Below are 21,635 nucleotides of genomic sequence, written 5' to 3' on the forward strand. Positions count from 1 at the left end.
AAAAGTTTTTATTTGTACTGTGAACACAAAATACCCAGTGAAAAGTACATTAAGCTTGAGTTTGTCTTACTTTTCAATGTAATCCATTTCAACAATTTTTCTGACTTAAAATAATCCATCACATTACAGTGTAGTGTGCCTTCAGTTTTGTTTGGGGAAGGCCCTTTCTTGTGACAGTGCACAGTGCCAGGTCCATCGAACTTGACTGACCTGCACAGAGCCCTGGATTATTTACATCCCACCACTGGAAATACCTCCCCACTGTCTCTGTGCCACTGCTAGATCTGGGATTGACCTCAGGGGAAACAAGAAGCATCCACCCGGGCCAGTTACACACATACTGGGCTGTCAGGCTGGAACTTGCCCCCAAGGCAGGCAGTAAGTGTCTCTGTTTGCTACTACGTCAGGTGTATTGGTGGGACTAGGGGAGCAGGCTGCCTGCAGGGCCTGACAGAGGTGTCCGTGGGAAAAACAGAGACACCTGGCCTTGGTAGTTGGGTCATCGGAGCACAGTCTTAAATCTCATGGCTGGTTTCTGCAGGAAAGGACTATTTACCTTAGGTGGGGGTGGGGTGGATTGAGCAGTTGAGCTGTGCATTCGGATGTGTGCGTGTGTCTGCCTCCCTCAGGACACCAGAGGAGCAGCGGACTGCTGGGAGACTCTCTGACCATCAGACTGTTGCCAGAACAGCCTACACATACTCAGAGAGGAGGAGTGAGGACATTTGGAGCTGGTAGACATGGAGGATTATTGATTTCACAGGAATCTGAGCATTGTCAGTGTTGGATCAGTGAGTTTTATTTGTGGGAACTATTCCTGGTGAGTAACTATGAATTAATTTTGTGCACTATATATATTTACAAGGTCCAGTATGTAACATTTAGAAGGTTCTTTTGGCAGAAATGAAATATAATATTCATAGGTATGTTTTCATTTGTGTATAAACAACTGAAAATAAGAATTTTTACGTTTGTTACCTTGGAATGAGCTGTGTTTATTTACAGATGCTGCCGATCGCCTTCCATCTTTTTGCTCGAGATAGAGCTGTTGGAGTTTAAAGCCCGTTTCACGGCCACCATAGTTTCTCCCTCTTGCTTCGGAAAGGGATGGTAAAGCAAGTGAATTTCAATTTGCAACAACACTGTTAGATTCCACTAAATCCTACACACTGACCTTTAAGGTCTTCATTAAAGACCTTAATGGTCAAGTATGTGTGCATATTACCTACAATGTACAGTTAAGAATGGGAGATTTCAATCTGAACTAGTTAGATAAAATGTGCAGAAAGAAGTTAAAGGAGATTGACAATAAGTTTTACCTGACTCAGATGAGATGTCCAGGGCGCTCTGGTAGATGCTGATGCCTACAGAGGCCAGTTTGACAACAGGGAATATAGTATTATGGTGTTTTTTTTGCTGGATATGGCTCCTGGGACACCAGCTAATGTCAGCTGCACAAGCTATCTAGTTAGCAGCAGCTAACATTACTGTTAGCATTTGCTACTTTAAGCAACAAGTCCATCAGGAAACTCTGTAGATCACTTTGGTACCACTGTTGTTAAGCTGGCCATCTGTCTCAGAGGTTTTGTTAACTGAGACGCTTCTGAGTCCTGCTCCATTGGACGCTAACAGTAGCTACATTAGCACTTAGCTAAGTAGAGGCAGAGCAGCCAGAGGACATCAGATGGAAAACCAGAAAAATTTCCTCTATAAAATATGATCCAGTTTCACCCAAATCACTGATAAAGTTGTGTTTTTATACAGTAATCAGTGAGGCCTGGCCCCCAGAAACACTCATGGCAGAAAGCTATGCTGTGGCTAGCTAACTAATGCTTTGTGTTTCTCAAAGTTGTAGATTAATTGATGGGTGGATGTCTTGATTATTATTGATTGAGATTAGCTGGATAAGGCTTATGTATGATGTATGTATGAAATATTAAGAATGGATTGTTTTGTAAAGGTTCTGGCATAAATTGTTCAATATGTGTACAATGCTTGGGGCTTGAGATAATTTTTTAGCAAAAAGGTGGTGAAACATAAACTTATAAGTCCATACTAGACTGAGGAAACACAAGGGAGCAGGCTGAAAACTACCAATACTAGGACAAACTAGCAATGAAACAAAGAAGCTAAAGGCTAAATACACAGGTGAGGGGGACGAAAACAAGACAGGTAGAAATAATCAGGGCGGGGCTTACAATCAAAACTGGAGGGAAAACGGACAGAGACAGGAAGTGAATTAACACAAGTAGAGAATAAAACAGGAAACAACCAAACCAAACCCAAAATCATGACAACAAAAAGTAATTAATGCCCATAAAATACTTCAGAATCTTACATAATACCTTTAAATTACACTTTTGTTTGAAGGACAGTCATATTTCTGTATAATTAGTATCAAATTACATAGATCTTTCCAGGAGTCAGGGTAAGATTAGGATGTCATTTGCATGTTGCTTTTGTCCAAAGCGAAGGGCAAATAATCCAAGCCACAGTAGATCAAGCAGAAGCCTATGGGAATAAATGCTGCAACACTCAGTTCCATGTTCCAGCTGACACCTGACAAGTGCCACAAGGTTGCAGGTTGCAGGTGCATGAAGAAAGTGCATAGCAAATGACTTAGCAAAGAAAGAGAGAGAGCACATTATCTAAGTACTTTTGGAACAATTGTTTTCTTTGTGAGCACAAATTTTCATTCACCTTCATCGGACTGAAGGTGAACTAATCTCAGAGACATATTGCAAAACATGAGCAAATAAAACCAAAAGTACCTGCATGACTAAACACGAAATATCACCACAGGTAAGTGATGGGATCATGTGTTTTTCTATTTTAGGCTATGGTACAGAAAACTACAATTTAGCTACCAACGTATGTGCCCTGCTGGGAATAAACTGATGATTTTTGGTGTTGTAATTACCCACCCAAACATCTCCTGTTAACATTATTTATTACTTTAAAACCACATAATTTTGGCTCCCAAGTCATAGCTAAAGACTGCTCAACAACTGGAAAAAAGCAGATAGTATAAATGAGAAATATTCCATTCCTGTCTGTACTCTTTTCTTTCTCTCTTACCATCCTCCTCTCCTCCCCTTTACTCTCCTGTACTCTATATAGAACTGTAATTACAGTGTCTTCTTTTTCTTATTAGTAGATAAGACTTTCATAATGGTTCCCTGGAGAGCCTGTCCAAACTTAATTAACGCTGGCTAAACAGTCCCCTCTCTCCTTCTGTCTCTCTCTCTTCCTTTTGCCCTCTATCTCTCTAGCTCTCTCTCCTCCTCCTCACCTCTCTCTCTCTCTCTCTCTCACTCCCTCCTCTCTCTCTCTCTCTCTCTTTCTCTCTCTCTCTCTCTATTTGTCTCTCCCTCTTATTAGACAATGGCAGCTGCAGGGAGAAGGAGCCCACTCGTCATTGATAAGTGGTAGAAAGCCCTGCACAGGAAAATGAAAGCTGGACTTGACACAGGCTTGACTCAGACAACACTGAACAACCATTGGGGGTTATTGCTGTTGCTGTTGTGTGTGCTAATTTACTCGCTGAATTGAATAGTTTGTGTGTGTGTGTGATGTGTGTGTAGTAGGTGTGTGTGTGTGTGTGAGGATCTAATTCCTCTGAGCGGTGTAAGCCCTGAAATCGTGCTCTGATCTTCGGCTGAGTAGCCCGCTCTTTTTATTCCCATTTGTTTGACTTAGAGAGATTAGCCATTAATTACTGGCTAGAGAAATAAAGCACACACCGACACACACACACACACACAAAACCACACACAGTGCAATACAGAGCTGTTATATAGCGCTCATTACACCACCCCTACCACACAGGCCAAAGGCACATAGAGCTGAAACAGTATTGTCTAACAGGACTCACACACATGTGTATGTACCACACACAGCTGCTGGGAGAAATATTGGCCAAAAGATGCTGTTCTGGGCGAAATCTGGCAGGTTTTAGCTGAGTATAACATCAACCTCCTGCATGAAAGCACATGGGGGAATTAGACCCGGAGAGACAAGCTGACCAAAGCCAAGACAGGATGAAGAATATCACAAACACAAGGCACCTGAGCAAGCACAAAGGCAGGCTGTTCAGTGTTTGCACAGAGCCCATCAGAGCTTTCCAAAAGCCTTTACATCATGTTGAGCTTCTTTTCACACTGTCCAAATGAGTGCTTTGGCCCCCGAAGAATAGAACAGAATAAAGTAGAACTCTGAAACGCGCAAAAGATGAAATTAAAGCTGCACTAGTTAACTTTTTCATCTCAACAATGGATCCGATTTGTGCAATGTAAAAGCTTCTAGTGACAATTGCACAGATAAATATCTGCAGTCCCCTCAGTTCTGCAAAATGTGTGTCTTTCAGCTAATTTTCAGTTGTAGCTGTAATTAAAAAAAGTGCTGATGAATCCAATGTGTGTATGCTACCTGTTCGTCCCTAATGGTTGTAACTACACATTTAGCAGCTAAAGAGCCAGACATGTTTCCTCAGGAGGTGGTGGAGAACAAAGCAGAGCAAGGTAATGTTAGAGTTAGTTTAGTCTGTCCAGCCCAGAAACATGACTCCAAATGACGCATTCATCATTACAACTATGTAAGGTACGTTAATGTTGTGTTTTGAGCTTGTTGCGCTACTCCCATATGGAAAAACAGCTGCACTAAGCAACAGCTTTATATTAACAGCACATCAAATGACTGGAGGGGCTTACAGGGACGAACCCACAGAGAATTATCACCATTTAGTGGCTCATTAGATATATACCTCATGAGATGGAGGAGACCAAAACAAAGCTAAAAGGACAGCATGTGTAAGTCTTATATAAGACTTTTGTATTCATTGGATGGACAGTAACACAACTCCAAATTAATGTTGCTCCATGTGTAACTAGGTAACTTTATATGGTGATAATGTAATTTTGGTTTCTGCTTGTTCCCCCAGGTACTGAAAATCAATTAAGGCAGCTTGATTTAATCAAGGGGATTAAAGACCCCTACAGACAAGTTATAAAAAATATAAGAATACTCAATAGTTAAAAGTTTAATTACCTCCTTAAAAACTCTTTCAATTACACCCACTCCTTCTCCCTCCAGAATCTGTGAATATGCAAATAGTTTATTTCTACTATAGTGTGTCTACTATAAGTGTAACTGGATTACTTGAATAACTTGACTGAAGGTTATTCTATCACACATGTATAAGTTGCATACTGGACCATGATGGCTTCCAAACCAGTTGTGTACATGTGTTTGAATTGAAGGAAAGCACAGAGAAACTTTCCACCTGCAGCAGATGAACATGAATACATCCTTCTATTGTGATGGTGTAGTGACTTTCTATTTACATTACACTTTGATTAGACAGTACTACAGATGTTTCCAAGCAACCAGTCTTCACATTACTATAACATTCCTTTAACTGTGAAACACAATTTAGTAAATGACTAAAATGAATGAAGAATGAATAGCTGGTGCAACACAGTCCTGGAGAGCTATTCTGTCCTTCATTCTGAGGACCCAGCAACAAGGAACATGCACATAACAACCTATATCTTCTCCTGAGTTATTCCCTGCATTTTTATCCTCTAAAGAAAAAATAAGTGTATTACTCCTTTAGGCTACAATCTGAGGCATAAAAAGCAGAGTTGTGATTCATGGCTGTGTCTGTTGCAGTTTACAAGAATCAGTCCTCACCATGGTCACATTTCATCCTGTTGACTAAGAGTCAAGGTCACTGACAGAAGGCTGTTACAGCAGCTCAGCTTTCATTTCAGAGACAGAAATGATTCTGCAAATATCTTTTATTCATTATGTCACTGCTTAACCCTAAAAACAGAATGTATTTTGCTTCTTTTGCATGTGCCTGCTAGCACAAACAACACAAATATGAACAGATGAGCACTTTTGATCACTTGAATTTTCAGAAAGTGAAGAACACTGGAAGCAGAGGAGACTGTACTGTGTGTGTCTGCCTCCCTCTAGTGGTCGGAAGACAAGGCTCTACTGTATACTGTACATACACAGCCAGTCAGTAGTTGTTTTTTGGGCTTGTATTGCCTTTAATGGACAGTGACAGCTGGAAAGTGACAGAAAAAGGGGTAGAGAGAGGGGATGACACACAGCAAAGGGCCACAGGACACCCCAGCTGGTCAGTAGTTAATATGACACCATGTTGTAGCACAAATTCACAAACAACAAGAAAAAAAAATCAAAAGAGCCGAGAATTGTAATTTGTCTTTATTGTTTAAATTCACCAAAAAGTTTTCTGCATAACTACATCCAACAGCCTTCATTGTTGTCGTCACTGTGACCTCATAAACACCCGAGTGACGATAGTGTGACATCATCAGTGCCACCATGACGTCACAGCATCATGACATGGCTCAAACGGCAGAAAAAAACTACTGACAGTCAGTCCATCCCAGAGTCCGTCGTCAATAAAAGCATCTCGCCGCTACCCGTGTAAAGCACAAACATTGCACATCAACTTATAGCATAGCATCAAGTCTCCTTCGTAAAATTACTGCTTAAAAACCAAATCCCACCCACCCCTCTTCCACATGGAGTCAAATAAAATGATAATCATGAGTGTTTCTCTTTAACCGTACATAGGTTTGTACACTGGGTATGATTTAAAATATGATGGTTGCTGCAGATCTTTAGTGAGGATGATGATAATGATGATTCAAAACAGCAATAGCACCGTGTGCGCTCGTAATGCTCCAGTACTGTCATTTCATAACTTTGCTTTCTTTTCCCTAAACATCCACATCTAATATTAATCATGCACAGGTCTAGATTTAGAAGGGGGAAGAACTTTTGAATATGTCTGAACTGAAAAAGACAACTTCTCATCTGTGCTACGTTCCCTAACAGGCTTCTTGTCAATGTTTAATGTGTTTGTAATTTAAATGTATGTAGACATATTTTCTTTGGAATTTAAGTCATAAATGTAGAGGCAGGGCCGTAGTAAGGATTTTAGAAATACTGTGGTCAAAAGTACAAAGTCCCCCAATGCAACCCCACCCCCCTAACAAAGTTTCAACTAGCCAAACGGTCCACATTTTCTTTATCAATTTAACTGTAAAATACATTTAAATTTAAAGATTTTGACTTTAAAATATCAGAATCTTGCTTTAAAACTTCACTATGTGTAATCTGTGTCATATTGTTTAATGTAAACTCTTCCTCAGGTTATTAAAAACCCTCCAATTCGTCGTGTGTGGTCAATTGTAGCTACAGCCTTGTTTAGGGGTCCAAAAAATTTATCACAATTTAGTTGAAAAAGGAAAAGTTTTACTTTGATTATGCGTTTACAGTTTCAGGCTTTGTTGAAAGAATTTCTAAAATGTTTTGCAGATTTATATAATCTCAATATTTCATGCTATACAACAGCATTTTTGCATTGATCCTGCTCTTTTCTGCCAAAGTTCAGGCTTCTTTATAAAAGTGCTAATTTCATGTTAAACTATCTTTACATTTCTATCTATACTATCTCTCCATTCCCTGGCTCATCGTTTCTATCTGATATACTCCCATTTGGTATCATTTGCCACTTTTAACATAACACTGTATATCTTAGCTGGTTTATGTCCACTTGGTGAAGTTAATATATGGCTATAATCTCCTTTAGTACCATCTAAATGATGAGGAGCCTTACATACAGTGTGCTCACAGATTTTCAGTTCTCCTCAGAAAAAATGAGGGTAAATATAATTTAGACTGTGACATTCTTTGTACTAAAAAATTGCATTATTTTGACTATTATGGCTATATTAGCTTTGTTCAAACATAAAGAATACTGTAAATGCAGGGTAAGATCTGCCTCGTCACTGCATGTCACTTTAAACACTCCCTTCTTCTTCTTTTGTAAAATGTTATCTGTAATATTTTCTCTTCTGTGTTACTATGAAAAAGATAATCCAGATGATACTGAAATGTGAGCATCCTTCAAAATGTCAATGAGTTTCAGAAATAGTCTGACCGTCCTTCATCATAAAAGCAGTGAAACTAAAATGAAGAAAACTGATGTCAGAACAATGTCAAACAAAGTATCCCTCCCACAGTACTTGCATAAATCTCTTCATTAAATCATCTGCTATGTACAGTAATACATTTAATCGTTACATATACGGCTCATTTGAGCCTGCCAAGTCTCTTGAACAGTACTACACCATAGTCCCAATATTAATCCCTCTTCATCAAGACCAAAATAACCAAAAGTCAAAGTTCCTTATACAGTAGAATACAGTAGATACCTTTCAAGTAAAAGAACTGTTTTTCTAAGAATACTGGTGTGTTCACATAATTGCAACAGACCTGAGTCAAACCAGAATTGAAATCGGTTCAAATCCAAGTCATCATATGGTAAATGTTTTTATCTTAAGAGTCAAATAAACCCTGCAGCGGCTGCAAAGCTACAAAACAGAACTGCGGGAGTGGGATTTCAATCAGTTTGACCCAGGTCTACCGAATGGTTAGCAGACAGAAACTTCATAATCAGATGATGGACAGAACATTGTGACTAATTCTTGTTTTCATTGTTGAATCTGATGAAGGAAAAAGTAAATGAAGTAAATCTTTTTAAAAATACAGAAATGCCATCATAACCACAGACAACTAAGCTGCTGATTTCTGTTTTGAAGAATGTAATATATTTTTTTTTTGCCTTGAAATAAGGTGAGTGAAAGGTAAACACTCACTATGTATTTTTTCTACAGTAATCCATTGATAATAATCAATGCACAAAAGTAAAAGACAAAAGCACACAAATATCCAAAAACTCAAATTGAGACAGCTCAAGACAAGAGATTTTTTTTTCCTTTTTCCTTAGATTTTTTTTCTCACTTAAGTTTAAAATACACATATTAACCAGCTGTAGAAGGTTTACATAGGAATTTGGATTCATCAAAAAAAGCACAGTTTTAAGTCAGTCCAGATTTCCTGGCTTCATGGTGGACTTTAGAGGCAAGTCCAGGATGGTCCAGTCCAGTCCAGTCCAGTTCAGAGGAGGAGTAGACTACTGGCCATGGCTGGGGCACTACCGTACTGACGATGCAGCGCTGTGTGCCATCATGTGCTGGGCAGATGGCAGTTACTGTATGATGATTGCTGGGGCAGAGAACTAGTTGGAGGGTCGCCCTTGTCACACTGTACTGTACTGACCCTGTTTTTACTACGCAGGGAGGCACAGTACAGCTTCACGCAGCTCAGCTCAGCTCAGCTCAGTTCAGCAGAGTGAGGGGCCCAATGCTGTACAGTGGTGGTCACCACAGAAGAGGCAGTCTACATAGAGATAGTGACGAGTGTGGGCCAGTGAGGCCAGGGGCTCAGGGAGCAGAGAGAATACAGAAAGAGAGAAAATTGTAAAGAGATTGAAGGAGAGCTCTGACCAGGTGAAGGGCCTTATGGGACAGAGGAGTTCTGGAGGATAAGAAATGCTTTGAGCTGCAGATGAGGCAGGCTGAGGGAGAGGATAGACGAAGGCCAGGCCAGTGGAGAGGGGGGGAGCTGGGGATAAGGTGGGGGCAGAGTGGGGTCCACTGGGGATGAACGAACAGACAGGAGGAAGGCCGGGCCGGAGTGCAGGTGAAGCTCCAGAGAGTTTTCAGTTAGAGAAGTCCTCTGCCCAGCCAAAGAGACACCTGGATAGTAACATAGTGAGCACATATGATTGAACTGCCATTACATTACATTACATTACAGATTCAGGTTCAATAAAGCTTGTTAGCTCAGAGAACTGTATTGTCCTTCAATAACTTTTGTCACAATGTCACTTTGTGCTGTGACTGCCCCTTAATGATGTTTCAGATCTCATAATTAGGTCTAGAGGTTTTTTGATATCCTGCTGACCAGAAAATGTCAGCAGAATCACTAACACCTTTAACTGTCCTCTTAGAATCTTATAAAGACTTGTTTTTGTGGAATCTGAAGTCGACTTTAATCTTCTTATCAATTATTTACTGTCTGTTAGTTATTCATCTTGTTCTAATTTAAAGGGTATGTAAATATAGTTCAATACTTTTATTACCACATGAGCTTTTTGGCCCTGCACAGGTTCAGTTTAAAATATTTTTTAAACTGACTTCAAAAGCATCAGTGCAGCTAGAGAGCTGGCTTCCTCTGAGCACAGCTGCAGACATTAGATCCTGTCAGTCTTTCACCTAAAGGCTGCTCTACAATCAAAGCTCCAAAAGAGAGCTTGTTTTTGCTGCCTGGATGGAATAACTTGCCAAAGGCTTCTAGACCAGGAAAACAACAAATCGACAAGGCATACAGAACAAAGTAATATGTTCTGTAATGTGTAGTATGTTAGAAGAGTTACGTGATTTAGGATTTTTGAAGGTGCCCTGTGGAGTCTGCTAGTTTACATTCAGTCAGTGTATTTCACTTCTTAATAAACCTTATGCACTATTTTAAAATTTTATTTGAAAGCTGTATTATTTGCTTCCTAGCTTTATTTTTTTTCTCTCTCTGCCTTTTTCTCTGTTGGTTACCACAGTACCACCACCTGTAGATCAGTGGATGAGCGCCCGTGCATCTTTGTGTGTGTGCATAAAAATCATAAAAACATTGCTCTTTAGTGCTTATAGTGATTAAACTCCACAGGGTACATTTAATTATTTGGATTTGCCTTTCTATTTAGCTTCATCCTGAATGAAACACTTAAAAAAGTGTAATTAAGATGTGCTCAGGTGCTACTGTGCTATCATTCTGTGACTGCAACAAGAGAACATGTTTGCAGAAACATTAGTAAAATTGATTGACTGACGTATGTAATTCTGCATATATTCTATTATATATGTATAAATCTACACAGACTGTCGCATCTAACCCAGGGACCGATTCCACTTTCTAGAGAGAATCAGTGAGAGGACACTCGAGTCACATGACTTGACATGACATGACATGACATGACATGACAGCAGTGCTGATATGGTATGACCCACCAAGCTACTGGCTGTTTCCACTCAGTGTCACAGGCAGACCACTTCAGCAGATGGTTTCAAGATGACGTGAGTTCTGCAGGTAGAAGAGAGGAAAACATACTGTTAGAGGAAGAAGTGTTCGCAGCTTGTTATATATTAAACTACATTACAGAGGAGATGTAAGTGTCTCACTGGTGTGTCGTTCCACTGCCGCGGAAGGTCTTCTGGCTCAGGTGGGTAGGACATCCAGGACGGGCTACGGTACGAGGACGGCGGTGACATGACAAAGTAGTCTGAGTAGCCGGGGCGGTTGGCTGATATAGCGTAGACTGCTGTTATTGGGTTTCCTATGAGATGTAAAGATGGATTTAGCCAATAACTGAACTTCCCTTATCACTGCTACTGTCTGCAACACACACATCACTCTGTCATACCTGAGTAGGTGGTGATGGACTGGTCAACAGTGACAGCAGGGAAGGGGGTCCTGGACAGCGGCAGGTATGGGGCGCCGTTGTGCTGCTGGGCCTGCAGGTCTGAGGCCTCCGACACACGAGGCTTCAGACTAACATCAGGGGTGGAACTGTCAGTGCAGAGGAGGGACAGATGTTGACTGTTAAACGAGTGAGCATGCAATACAGCAGCACAAAACGAAATCTACAAGAGAGAAGGTCAGCTGGGGTAGGGTGTAAATGAAAAAAATGTAAAGCGAGGAGCGAATCTTTGTTTATGCCTAGGTTTCTGAATCGAAAAAAAATATATTTTTGTCACTTACACTACACTTGTAGGTGCAAACACTGGAAACAATTTTAAATCCCCAAATAACGCGAATAGTTTATGTGTATGGTAGTTACAGTTTAGCTTGAAGCACTTAAAGTAGTTGAGGGTGAGTTGAGGTTGAAGCACCGAGTCTGAAGTGTCGAAGTGTAATTGGTGGAATCATTAGTTTCGGGTTTAAGCCCTGAAGGCAGTTTGTCAGTAGGTGACTTGTTAGATATGAAAGTCTCCTATCAGTCGATGCCTAAGCCATGAAAGCGATTGAAATTTCCAGGTAAAAGTGGAGGAGTCAGAGATAGTTGGAGTGTGTGTTAGTGGAGTCAGTTGATGTGTAAGTGTGACAGCAGTTAGTTGAAGAGTCAGAATTAGTACCATATTCAACTGCATAGCATTCAGCACTAATTATATGCACAGAAATACAGTATTACAGTATTAGATGACTGAATGAGAGAAAGAAGGGACACAGACGTACATTTATTTTTGTTTTAAGACAAAAAATAGTTTAATTTGTATGAATGTGTAAAGGTCCAGTGTGTAGGACAGTGTAGTTGCAGATTGCAACTCCCTCACTTCGCCCTCCTGTTCCAAGCATATAGGAGAAACTACAGTGGCCACAAAAAATGCAAACAAAAAGCAAACAGACCTATCTAGAATCTTGTTTGGTTTGTCTGTAATGGGCTGTTGTACATGGATGGATGTCTATGGATCAGGCTGCAACAATTTGTATTTTTTTAGGTGATTATAACTAACAGAAACATACCAATGAATATTATATTCAGTTTCTGCCTCCTAAATGTTACACACTGGACCTTTAAGGACAAAAATATAATCAAACATTAATATCAAGGCAGGTTTGCATTCTACAATTAATAGAAAATCTCTGCAGGTATTTTATATCCTGATTCCATGACATGCATAATATATTTAGACTCCATAAACTTAAAAACCCTATTTTTAGGCCAACAAAAATAAACAAAGGATTCAGCATCTGCCCACTACAACTGTTTTCGGGGCAATAAGCAGAGGGCCTTGCATTTATAACTAAACCTTCATGTCATAAAGTCATAAATAAATACAATATAAAAAAATCCAAACAATTAAAAAAAAGATAATCTTGTTGGTGTCTGCTTAAAATTTCAATGCTTTTAGGGACTCATGACCTCACCAACTGCCCTAAATTGAACCGATCCTAATCCTAATCCTCTGTCCTCAGTCTGTGTTCCAGAGACATGTTATGTGTAGAGCACAATGTCAACGTGACAGATTTCATCATTGTCCTTTTCCACCTCTTGTAAACTGCACTGTACAAATACTGACGCCTGTACATGTTACACTACGGTAGGAGACTGGAAGACAGATGATGTCATTGCCAGGGCTCAGGACCATAATGCACTGTGCACACTAATGCCTCACAGTGCGTACTAAAGAGGAATTAAAATGCTGCACTCTTCCTCCCTGAGGATACAGAGGGGCTGATGTATGACGAGCTGACTGATTAACTACTAAAACATTTCTGTTTCTGGTTTTAGAGCATGAATAATGGTCACACACTTACGGTTTCACAATTACAGATGCAAAATTCAATTGGCAGTAATTTGAGAACAGTAAAACCAACAGAGCTGTTTGTCATGTGAAATACAAACATTCAAAAATCTTTATTAGACCTAATATATCTAAATTATATTACATATATATTACTGAGTTTGTTTCTGTCAGTCTGCAGTACATCGCAGCTGGATCGTGTTTATTTGTAAGAGATACATTCTCTGTTTGTCCACTAGATGGCAAACATGTCCCTCCGCATGATCCACAACAGCCCAACAGTCAATCACTCTCTGCAGTGCTAAAGTGCCCAGCAACACGGTGCACACAGCAACAGCATTTAAATGAAGAAGCTGCTTGGTTCAGATGATGCAGACTAACATATGGGCCTGAGAGAGAGAAGTGAGAGGCACACAGAGAGAGTGGATGTGGAGGGCAGTCAGTTCAAACGATGCTGATTAATATGCTCTAGCCTTTTTTCTCACTCTGTATACTCCTGCGTGTTTTCCACTAGAAATGTATATATCTATCTGATACAGTAATTAGCCCCAGAGCTGTGTTTTGATTGGCTGAGAGGTCACCCAGGAATGCTTTTAAATATTTCACCATTTCCTTTCATTTCACAATTTGATCTGTGAACATAATTATGGGCCAACACAGTTGATGTTTTGCTGTCTGACATAGAACACCAACTTCAGTCTGTTTTTCAGAGAATCTATTCCGATTTTTTCTTTTTTACTGTAGTTTCTAATTCAAGAATCTGCAGTTATCTATATTTGTGTGTTTTACCGTCGTAGTGAGGTCCCAGGTGGTGGTCCTGGTCTTGAGGGGATCAGTGGTGGGGGAGACCCAATGCCCATATCAGGAAGCTGGGTGAACCGGAAACCCTGCAGAAGCCACAATTTTATTTATATTAGAAATATATTTTACTAGCAGTTACAGCATGAGTACAAAATACGCAATACGACCTTAAGCCAAAGTACAAAGTGGAAGGAACAATGAACCAATCTAGAGAGATAAAGAGGGCTAGAGAATCAGATGGTTTTCAGATACAGATTCAAGCTGTGCGGGGCAATTTTATTTGTCTGTGGGTGTTCAATCCTCAGTCGCTTTAATCTCAGCAAAGCTTCTCCCTTGCTGATCAGCTGTTGGCAATGCATACAGTGACAGCACTAACTGCAGCTTTTCTGGATGTCCAACCTCTCTGTGTGTGTGATTTAGTGAGGGCTATAACAATGTTGTTTTTATGAAATGTTGTGAATTTGCTAAAAATTAAACTCGCATGACCCTATCTACATATAATTCAGTGTTTGCAGAAAATGGTGTTAAACCTGAATATAGATGAGAAAATAAATTTGCATGACCTTGACAAGCTCAAGGCTTTTTTTCTTACCCGCACTATTAGGGCAACTTTCATCATGCTCTGCATGGTTTTTACCAGCATAGCATTATGTATTCATTTAGTGCAAAATTGTACTTTTACTCTACTACTTTTGACACAAAAACTGTTATTTACATGCAAAACCTTTAAACGGAGCAGTGGCAGCAGTTAAAAATTAGCCTGACATGAAAATGCTACTTATTTATTTGCCATTCTGAACTCATAATGAGTACTTTTATTTTGATATTTTAAAGCTGCTTTGCTTTGATACTTTAATTTATTTTATATAAACAATGGATTAAATAACTAAATATTGTGAAAGGTGTTGGTGAGAGGTGAACCCATAGAGAATCATTTTCCATCTCTGCAGTTCCCCTCACAGCTTTTGATCTGGTGAATATAGTGGACTATTTAGCTGCTAAAGAGGCATCTATAACACTTTAGACACATAGACTGTCTAAAGTCTATACAATTTTATATTTATAATATTTTCAGTGATGTGTTTACAGCTTGATGGCTGCCCTGAAGTGGCCAAAAAATCAGTTAATGCCAATTTAAGTACATTTTGCTGCTAATATTTTCATATTTTTGAATGTTAGACTTTTACATGAATGGTGTATTTTTACATTGTCGTCTGCTTTTAATTCCCCATCCTATATCTATTGTCGCCATAGACATTGCTGTGAATGGTTTTTATTGGAACTATTTCCTACTAAAGAAAAGGTACCTATTAAAAACAGCTTGTTGACAGCAAAGTCATATATTGTTATAAAAAGACCCTTAAACTTTCTCCTTGTGCTTACTGGTTTGGGCAGGCTGCACTGGTGCATGTCCTCGTAGCCTGTGCTCCTCTGCCTGCCTCCACAGGGATGGTTCATGGTCCCAGGGGCGCTGGTCACCCCGTCACTGTAGTGGCTGGTGTGGGAGGGGTTGTAGGCTCTGTGGGCATGGTGGTGGTGATGGTGGTGGCTGCTGATGAGAGAGAGGAACATTAATAAAAAAGAAAAAGTTGAGTCAACAGATACACGCCTACTCTCTTCAGTTTCCCTGTTTTTTCTCCAGTGTACAGTACATAATCAAGCAGACATGTTGAGAAAAATCTACTCCACTTTGTGAAAAAACAGCTTGGAGTGGGATGTACGCTCTTAAACACTGTAATCAAATCATGTATCAGCGCCCCTTTCTCTTTTCTTTCCTACACAATACCGTAAATAATGCAGATGTGTTAAGAAATAAATAATATGTGAAAAACATAAGTTTACTTGGTTGGCGGTGAAGGGGGGTCGTGGTCCGGAGGTGCCAGGCTGAAGGCGTTGCCTAGCAACATATGCATCTGCGTGCGGACCTCGTCAATGGATGGCTGAGAGCTGAGTGTGGAGGAGTCGGAGCCTCGGTGAGCTTTCACCCCCAAGCTGCCGTTCCCGGTGCCAGTAGATCCACCTCCATAACCCAGAGAGCTCATCAGACGGTCCACATTAGTCTCCTCAAACGGTTCCGGTTCGCCCTGCAGAGCACACTCATTCTGTCAGAAGGACAGGGGTGCATTTGTCAACTTGTCCACTAAGTTTTACCATTTATTCACCACACACACACCACCACTTCTCACTTCCACACACTCTCTGGGGTATTCCTGCTTGGAATTGACTGCCCTATAAGAAACATGTAATTCACACATAAGTGGAGGCCTTGGTAATACCTGAAATAGGTATCAGCCGATTAAGACTTCAAAATGAAACATCGGTGTCAGCAATTTCTTCCAATATGCTTGAATGTGTCACCCAGTGCGAGGGTACACGAGTCACCATGTGTGCAAGAGTAAAAGGGGGAAATATGTATGCAAGTATGTCTCCAGTGTGGAGGTCGTTTAAAGTTTCTGAAATAGATAACAAAGTTGCTGTTTGCATTGATTGCTCAGTGTCTCTCATTCCTTCAACACTACACATTTAATTACCCATTTTAAGAGCTGACAGCAGCCTCTTCTCCAGTCCTTACACAAAGCCAAAAATATGACTGGGACCACTCCAGGCCCAAAGGCATACATCCAAAACTCATGGAGTGTAAGGCTGTGGACAACCAGCTGTTTTCAATAGTAGAAGATGTTGCGATTTGAGGGCTACTTTGAGCCACACACTACATGATGCCCAGTCGCATTCAAGTGAGGCCTTGCCTGACTTGCAAGCGGCCATCCAATTTTTGAACTCATTTATTCAGGTAATAGTTTAATTAAAGCTGCAAGCATTGACGATCGGGCTTTCGCAATCCATGCACATCGGGGCATGCTGCAGTCGCAACATGCCACACAAGGCTTACTTCCTGTTTGAAGGTAGGTGGCGCTATGAGTATGACTGAATATTGGCATTTAGATGTGTTATCAAACATATAAAGACTGGATAATGTACACAGAAGTTATGACAACTTCCTGTTTTATGATGAAACGTCAAAATTCAGCACCAGGGACACGCCACGCTACAAAAACTGATTTTGATAACTTTTGAACATCGTGATGGTCTTTAGAGTAGACTGACCAAATTTGAAGTTGATCTGATCAATTTCTTAGGAGAAAATCCAAAGTGGCCGACTTCCTGTTGGGTTTGAGATATTTTTTGTTGTCTAAACATGATCTACGTATGTACGGTTTTCCAAAGTATACTCAGTAAAACGTGCTGCGGGGCTGCAGTTTAGGGGGGACTAAGGGGCCACAGTCATATGCAGGACCCAAAGGATATGTACATTTTCGTCACCGCTGATATGTGTGCCGCATTTCATGAGGATATTACATTATATGGGAAATGTATGCAAAAATCACATATACATTTTTTTAATTTAATGTTAAATTAATTGGTTTACATCAGACATGTTTAATAAAAATTTAAGTAACGTAATTAAGTTGGACAACAGAAATCTGATCATATCACCACAATAGAATTCCACTAAAACTTGATAAATGATAATATTATCCAAAATTAATACCCAGCCCTAACACATTCACAGTACAAAGCAGCACACCCACCCACACACACACAAACATGAAGCAGGCAAACCAGCTTTAGCCCCAAACCAACATAAATACAGCATACTGTAGTAGATTTCACATAGAAACAATTCAAAAGCATGAGAAGCTGAGAAGGTATAAACCTACTGTATGAATACACACAAACATACATGCTCCTGCATGGACACACTCAGTTCTCCTTGTGCCGTTTCAAATAGTTTGGTGCATCCAAGGCTATTAACCGCTATCGAGCCTCCCATCTGAATCCATGAATAGGCTATAATCATATTCAGAGTCATTGACATTCAGCTAGGTAACACGGTTGCTGCTGTTACTGTGGTGCAGCAGAGAAGCAGCATAAAGAGATTTCACTCACACTCTATCTGTCCCCATTTTATCTCCTCCTCTCTCACTCTTTCTTCCTTTCTCTATCTTTTGCTGGCGTTAAAATGAAGGAATCACTTTTTCTCTAATCTTTTTGTCATTTCCTCCCTTTGCGTCTTACTTCCTTTGTCCTCATCTTCCTGTTCGGTGCAGCTTTATAAAGTTCATCGAAAGGTAAATTGTTAATCCTCTACGTGTGAGCACGGAGCATCAGAATCAGAGTAAAGGTGGAAGAGGAAGGATTAAAGTTATAAATGCTCCCCGAAGATTATTTTATTAGTTTGACAAAGCGGCAGAGCTTTACTTTGCCACAACTGTCATGTGACGTATTTGGAAGCAGAAGGATCCATCTACGGTTTCAGCATCGCTCTGTATGACTCACCTGGTCAGAGGTTGGACCTGAGCTGCTATATTATGGTTTGTTACAGGATCCAACTTCAAAATTCTTCAAAGCTTTGCATGGTCTTGCCGCTGGGTATTTTTCTGAACATCTCCGACAGTAAATCGCTCACATCCTCTACTCACTCTGGATTGGTTGTGGTTAAAGCGTAAGGGTTATAGAGGTCTTTGCTTCAAATCGCTATCATATTCAAAACTTTTCTTGAAACTCATTTTTATTCACTGAATGTGACAAGTTCCCTTCAGTACACTACCGACCTAACCCTGGTTCAGTGGTTTAAAAGAACGTTGACTCTGCCTTCATTAGAAGGTCCAAGACTTGTTCAGTTACTCACATCGTAGCCGTTGTTTCGGATGCCCCTCCTGGATCTTTCTCTCAGCACCAGCAGGTCCATCTCCGTCTCTACTGGGCTCGGGCTGCTCAGAGACTGCCGGCTCCAATAGGTGGGCTCCCGTGGGTGGGAGTACCTGATGGACAGGAGTAAGAAGAAATAATACAGTTCAGGGCTGTACTGTCGCTACTTCTGATGGCACTCACACATCATATCTTTGGGAGGATTTGGGAGGTTTATATGTAACACACATACTTTAGGTAGTTACACATGGTGGGTTATAGTTAACTGATTCTATAAAATTCATTAAAAAAAAAAAAATTATATTTTGTGTTGTAAAAAAAGAGAGACAGGCTTGTATTGGGAGTAGATGGATGAAAGACCAGTATTAACACTATCCATTTTACAATTTAAGTTGATTAAATTAATTTTAAAACCTACAAATCATGGGGAACATTTGTTTTGGTCTTGCCCATATACAAAACAACTGTGGAGCAAACTGTCAGGATTTATTACTCATCATATTTACTAGTGGTAAAACAAAATGGGTTTTCGATAGGCGATATTTAGAGAGCAAGCCGACAGATGGCCAATATATAATGCCAATATTAAAACAAAGAAAAGTCAAGTATAATTCCATTATTCCTTGCGCATTACAATCTGATATACACGGTTATCTTAACCAGAAACATGTTGTTTTAGATGGAAGTTATATCAATTAGTGAAACAGAAAAATGCATTGAGTTATGTTTCAGGTACTGGTATTTAAGGGAGAGCAGGGTACAGTATGTCAGAAGTGACATCATTCAGCTGCATTATGTAAGTGATAATGCCCAACAAAGTGTCCATTATCAGGAAATAATGGACAGTGTGGGGACCAGAGACATTGTGACATTCATGGATTTTCTGTCGCTCAAATTTTCCCCCCAAAAAAAGTTTTCAAATCAGTGCCTTTGTTTGTCTTAACAGCAAAAATAAACGGATTCATGAAATGTGTAAAGGTTGAATGTGTTTAATCAGTTATTGACAGAGAGAAGCAAAACAGACACTTATCTGTATAAACTGTAAAATATTAATGTGCGGACCAAAAATCCCCCCTCACTACTCACTCACTCCTTATGTGTTGCTTAGCAACTATGCTCTACAGCTACTCTAGATCTATAATTCTTGGTGGAAAATTGAGATTTATTTAGAATTTAATTATTACTGATTAAACCAAAAAATAAAATCATAAATTCAATAAAGTGTTTGATAAACGATTCATTCTGCTTAACAATACCAGCCAGCTGTAAAGCACTTTAGTTTAATCATTTACTGCTCAGATAATGATGAAAAGGAAGAAAATAGAATCATTTCATGTGCTTCAATGATAAAATATGACTCAGCTTTGATGGTGTTTAAGACTGATCCTGTATTTTTGGGATTGTCAAACATTTTTAATTAACTGTCATAGCATTTTGTCCCACAGCAGCCATCATTACATATTTCTTTGGTTGATTCTTTTGATTTAAGGCCAATGAAGGCTGTAATTGAAGGGACATTCATACCAGACTGAATCCTTCCTGTGTTTCTGGTGTGTATGGAACCCCCACAGAGTCCAAAGTGCGTACCTCTTGTGACATCCTGCAAAGGAAGCCCTCTTCTCCTCAGCGGTCATCGGCTCCTTGACCCCGTTGTCGTGCCGACTGTGCCTGGTGTCACGGTGACTGTAACCATGGCTGCCACTCTCAGACAGAGAGAACTCCCCGTACCCCTTCCTCCGGGCCTTCTGACGCAGTTTGTTCCTGTAGTGCTCAATGTCTGACTTCTGCTTCAACCCACCGTGGTTAGCCTGAAAACAATCCATTCAAGTATTAAATCATATTTTCCTGGCTCCAGATGCTTATAGGCAGCCAAATTTGGGCTTTTTGTGATGACAATCGTGATGATACATTTTTTAAAAGTTTTTCATTCATTTCTTTCTGGATCTGAGACGGATCAATGCGTTTTAACAAACATTCCCTACAGCTCGATAATCAGAGAACGCGTCACGCCCAAAACATGATATTTTCTGATAATGTGCACCAATCAATTGTGGATGAGCTGGAAAACCGGAGAGCCCCTGAGGGGATTTTCTCGTGTTATGTTAATAGATTAAGGGATAATTTATCATCAGCCTGTGCATCGCTGTCTCAGCTGCAGAGAGGTGCAGAGAGGTTGAGGTGGAATGAGGAAGAAGGGGAGGAAGAGAGTGAGAGGTGACAAGCTGAGTGGGAAACAAGTGACAGGAGGGGTGAGAGATTAGAGGGGGGGAGTGTTTGTAGCAACAATAGCTAAATTCAGTATCGGCGCAATGTGCCCCATAGGAGATGTTATGATAATACTGCAGTACAGGAAGGGCAGGATAACAGACACCTGAAACTGAAGAATGTAACATAAAGCTGTGGTTCAGAAGCTTTTGTGTCCAACAGCCCAGTCAGATGAACTATAAAGTAACCCTTCACTGACTGCACTGGACACTATTGAATACAAGTGGCTATAGAGGAATCCAGAGGAGAGGAGCCTAACCTCTGCATATGGCTTCCACTTATTTGGCGGGAAATTTGTTTGGGCAGTGGGAGAGTTGAGAACCCTGATTTAACCAGTACTTAGATAAATGGCTAACCATTTCAACCATTTATCCATTACTTTTAGCTTTTTAATCTTTAATTATCCATTACTTCTAGTCAAATATTTCAACCATTTCTTACTTTTTAGTTTGGTTTAAGTTTGGTTTTAACATATCTTTCCAAGTACCTCCTGGCAACTGCAGAAGTATCACCTGGGGTAAAAGTTCATCTATTTGCAAAGCTCTGACACAAAGCATCCACAGTTCCAAACTAGAGTTGTTCCGATTCCGATACCAGTATCGGAAATTGCTCCGATAC

At 40.1% G+C, this 21,635-nt stretch overlaps 1 protein-coding gene across 1 annotated transcript in view; it reads right to left on the reverse strand.

Moving 5' to 3' along the window:
• Positions 1 to 6,233: 6,233 nt before the first annotated feature.
• The window catches only part of kiaa1549la (KIAA1549-like a), a gene marked incomplete in the record, with an annotated part of 101,197 nt that continues 85,795 nt past the window's right edge, over positions 6,234 to 21,635 (reverse strand). Inside the window, 9 exon segments of the mRNA XM_035664260.1 lie at positions 6,234 to 9,641; positions 10,947 to 11,019; positions 11,118 to 11,272; positions 11,360 to 11,505; positions 14,031 to 14,128; positions 15,426 to 15,594; positions 15,885 to 16,126; positions 18,733 to 18,865; positions 20,340 to 20,560. Coding sequence (XP_035520153.1) covers positions 10,990 to 11,019; positions 11,118 to 11,272; positions 11,360 to 11,505; positions 14,031 to 14,128; positions 15,426 to 15,594; positions 15,885 to 16,126; positions 18,733 to 18,865; positions 20,340 to 20,560 — 1,194 coding nt within the window.

The sequence above is a fragment of the Morone saxatilis genome, unplaced genomic scaffold (assembly GCF_004916995.1).
Source record: "Morone saxatilis isolate NCDOM2014 unplaced genomic scaffold, NCSU_SB_2.0 Contig2, whole genome shotgun sequence".
Taxonomy (NCBI): domain Eukaryota; kingdom Metazoa; phylum Chordata; class Actinopteri; family Moronidae; genus Morone; species Morone saxatilis.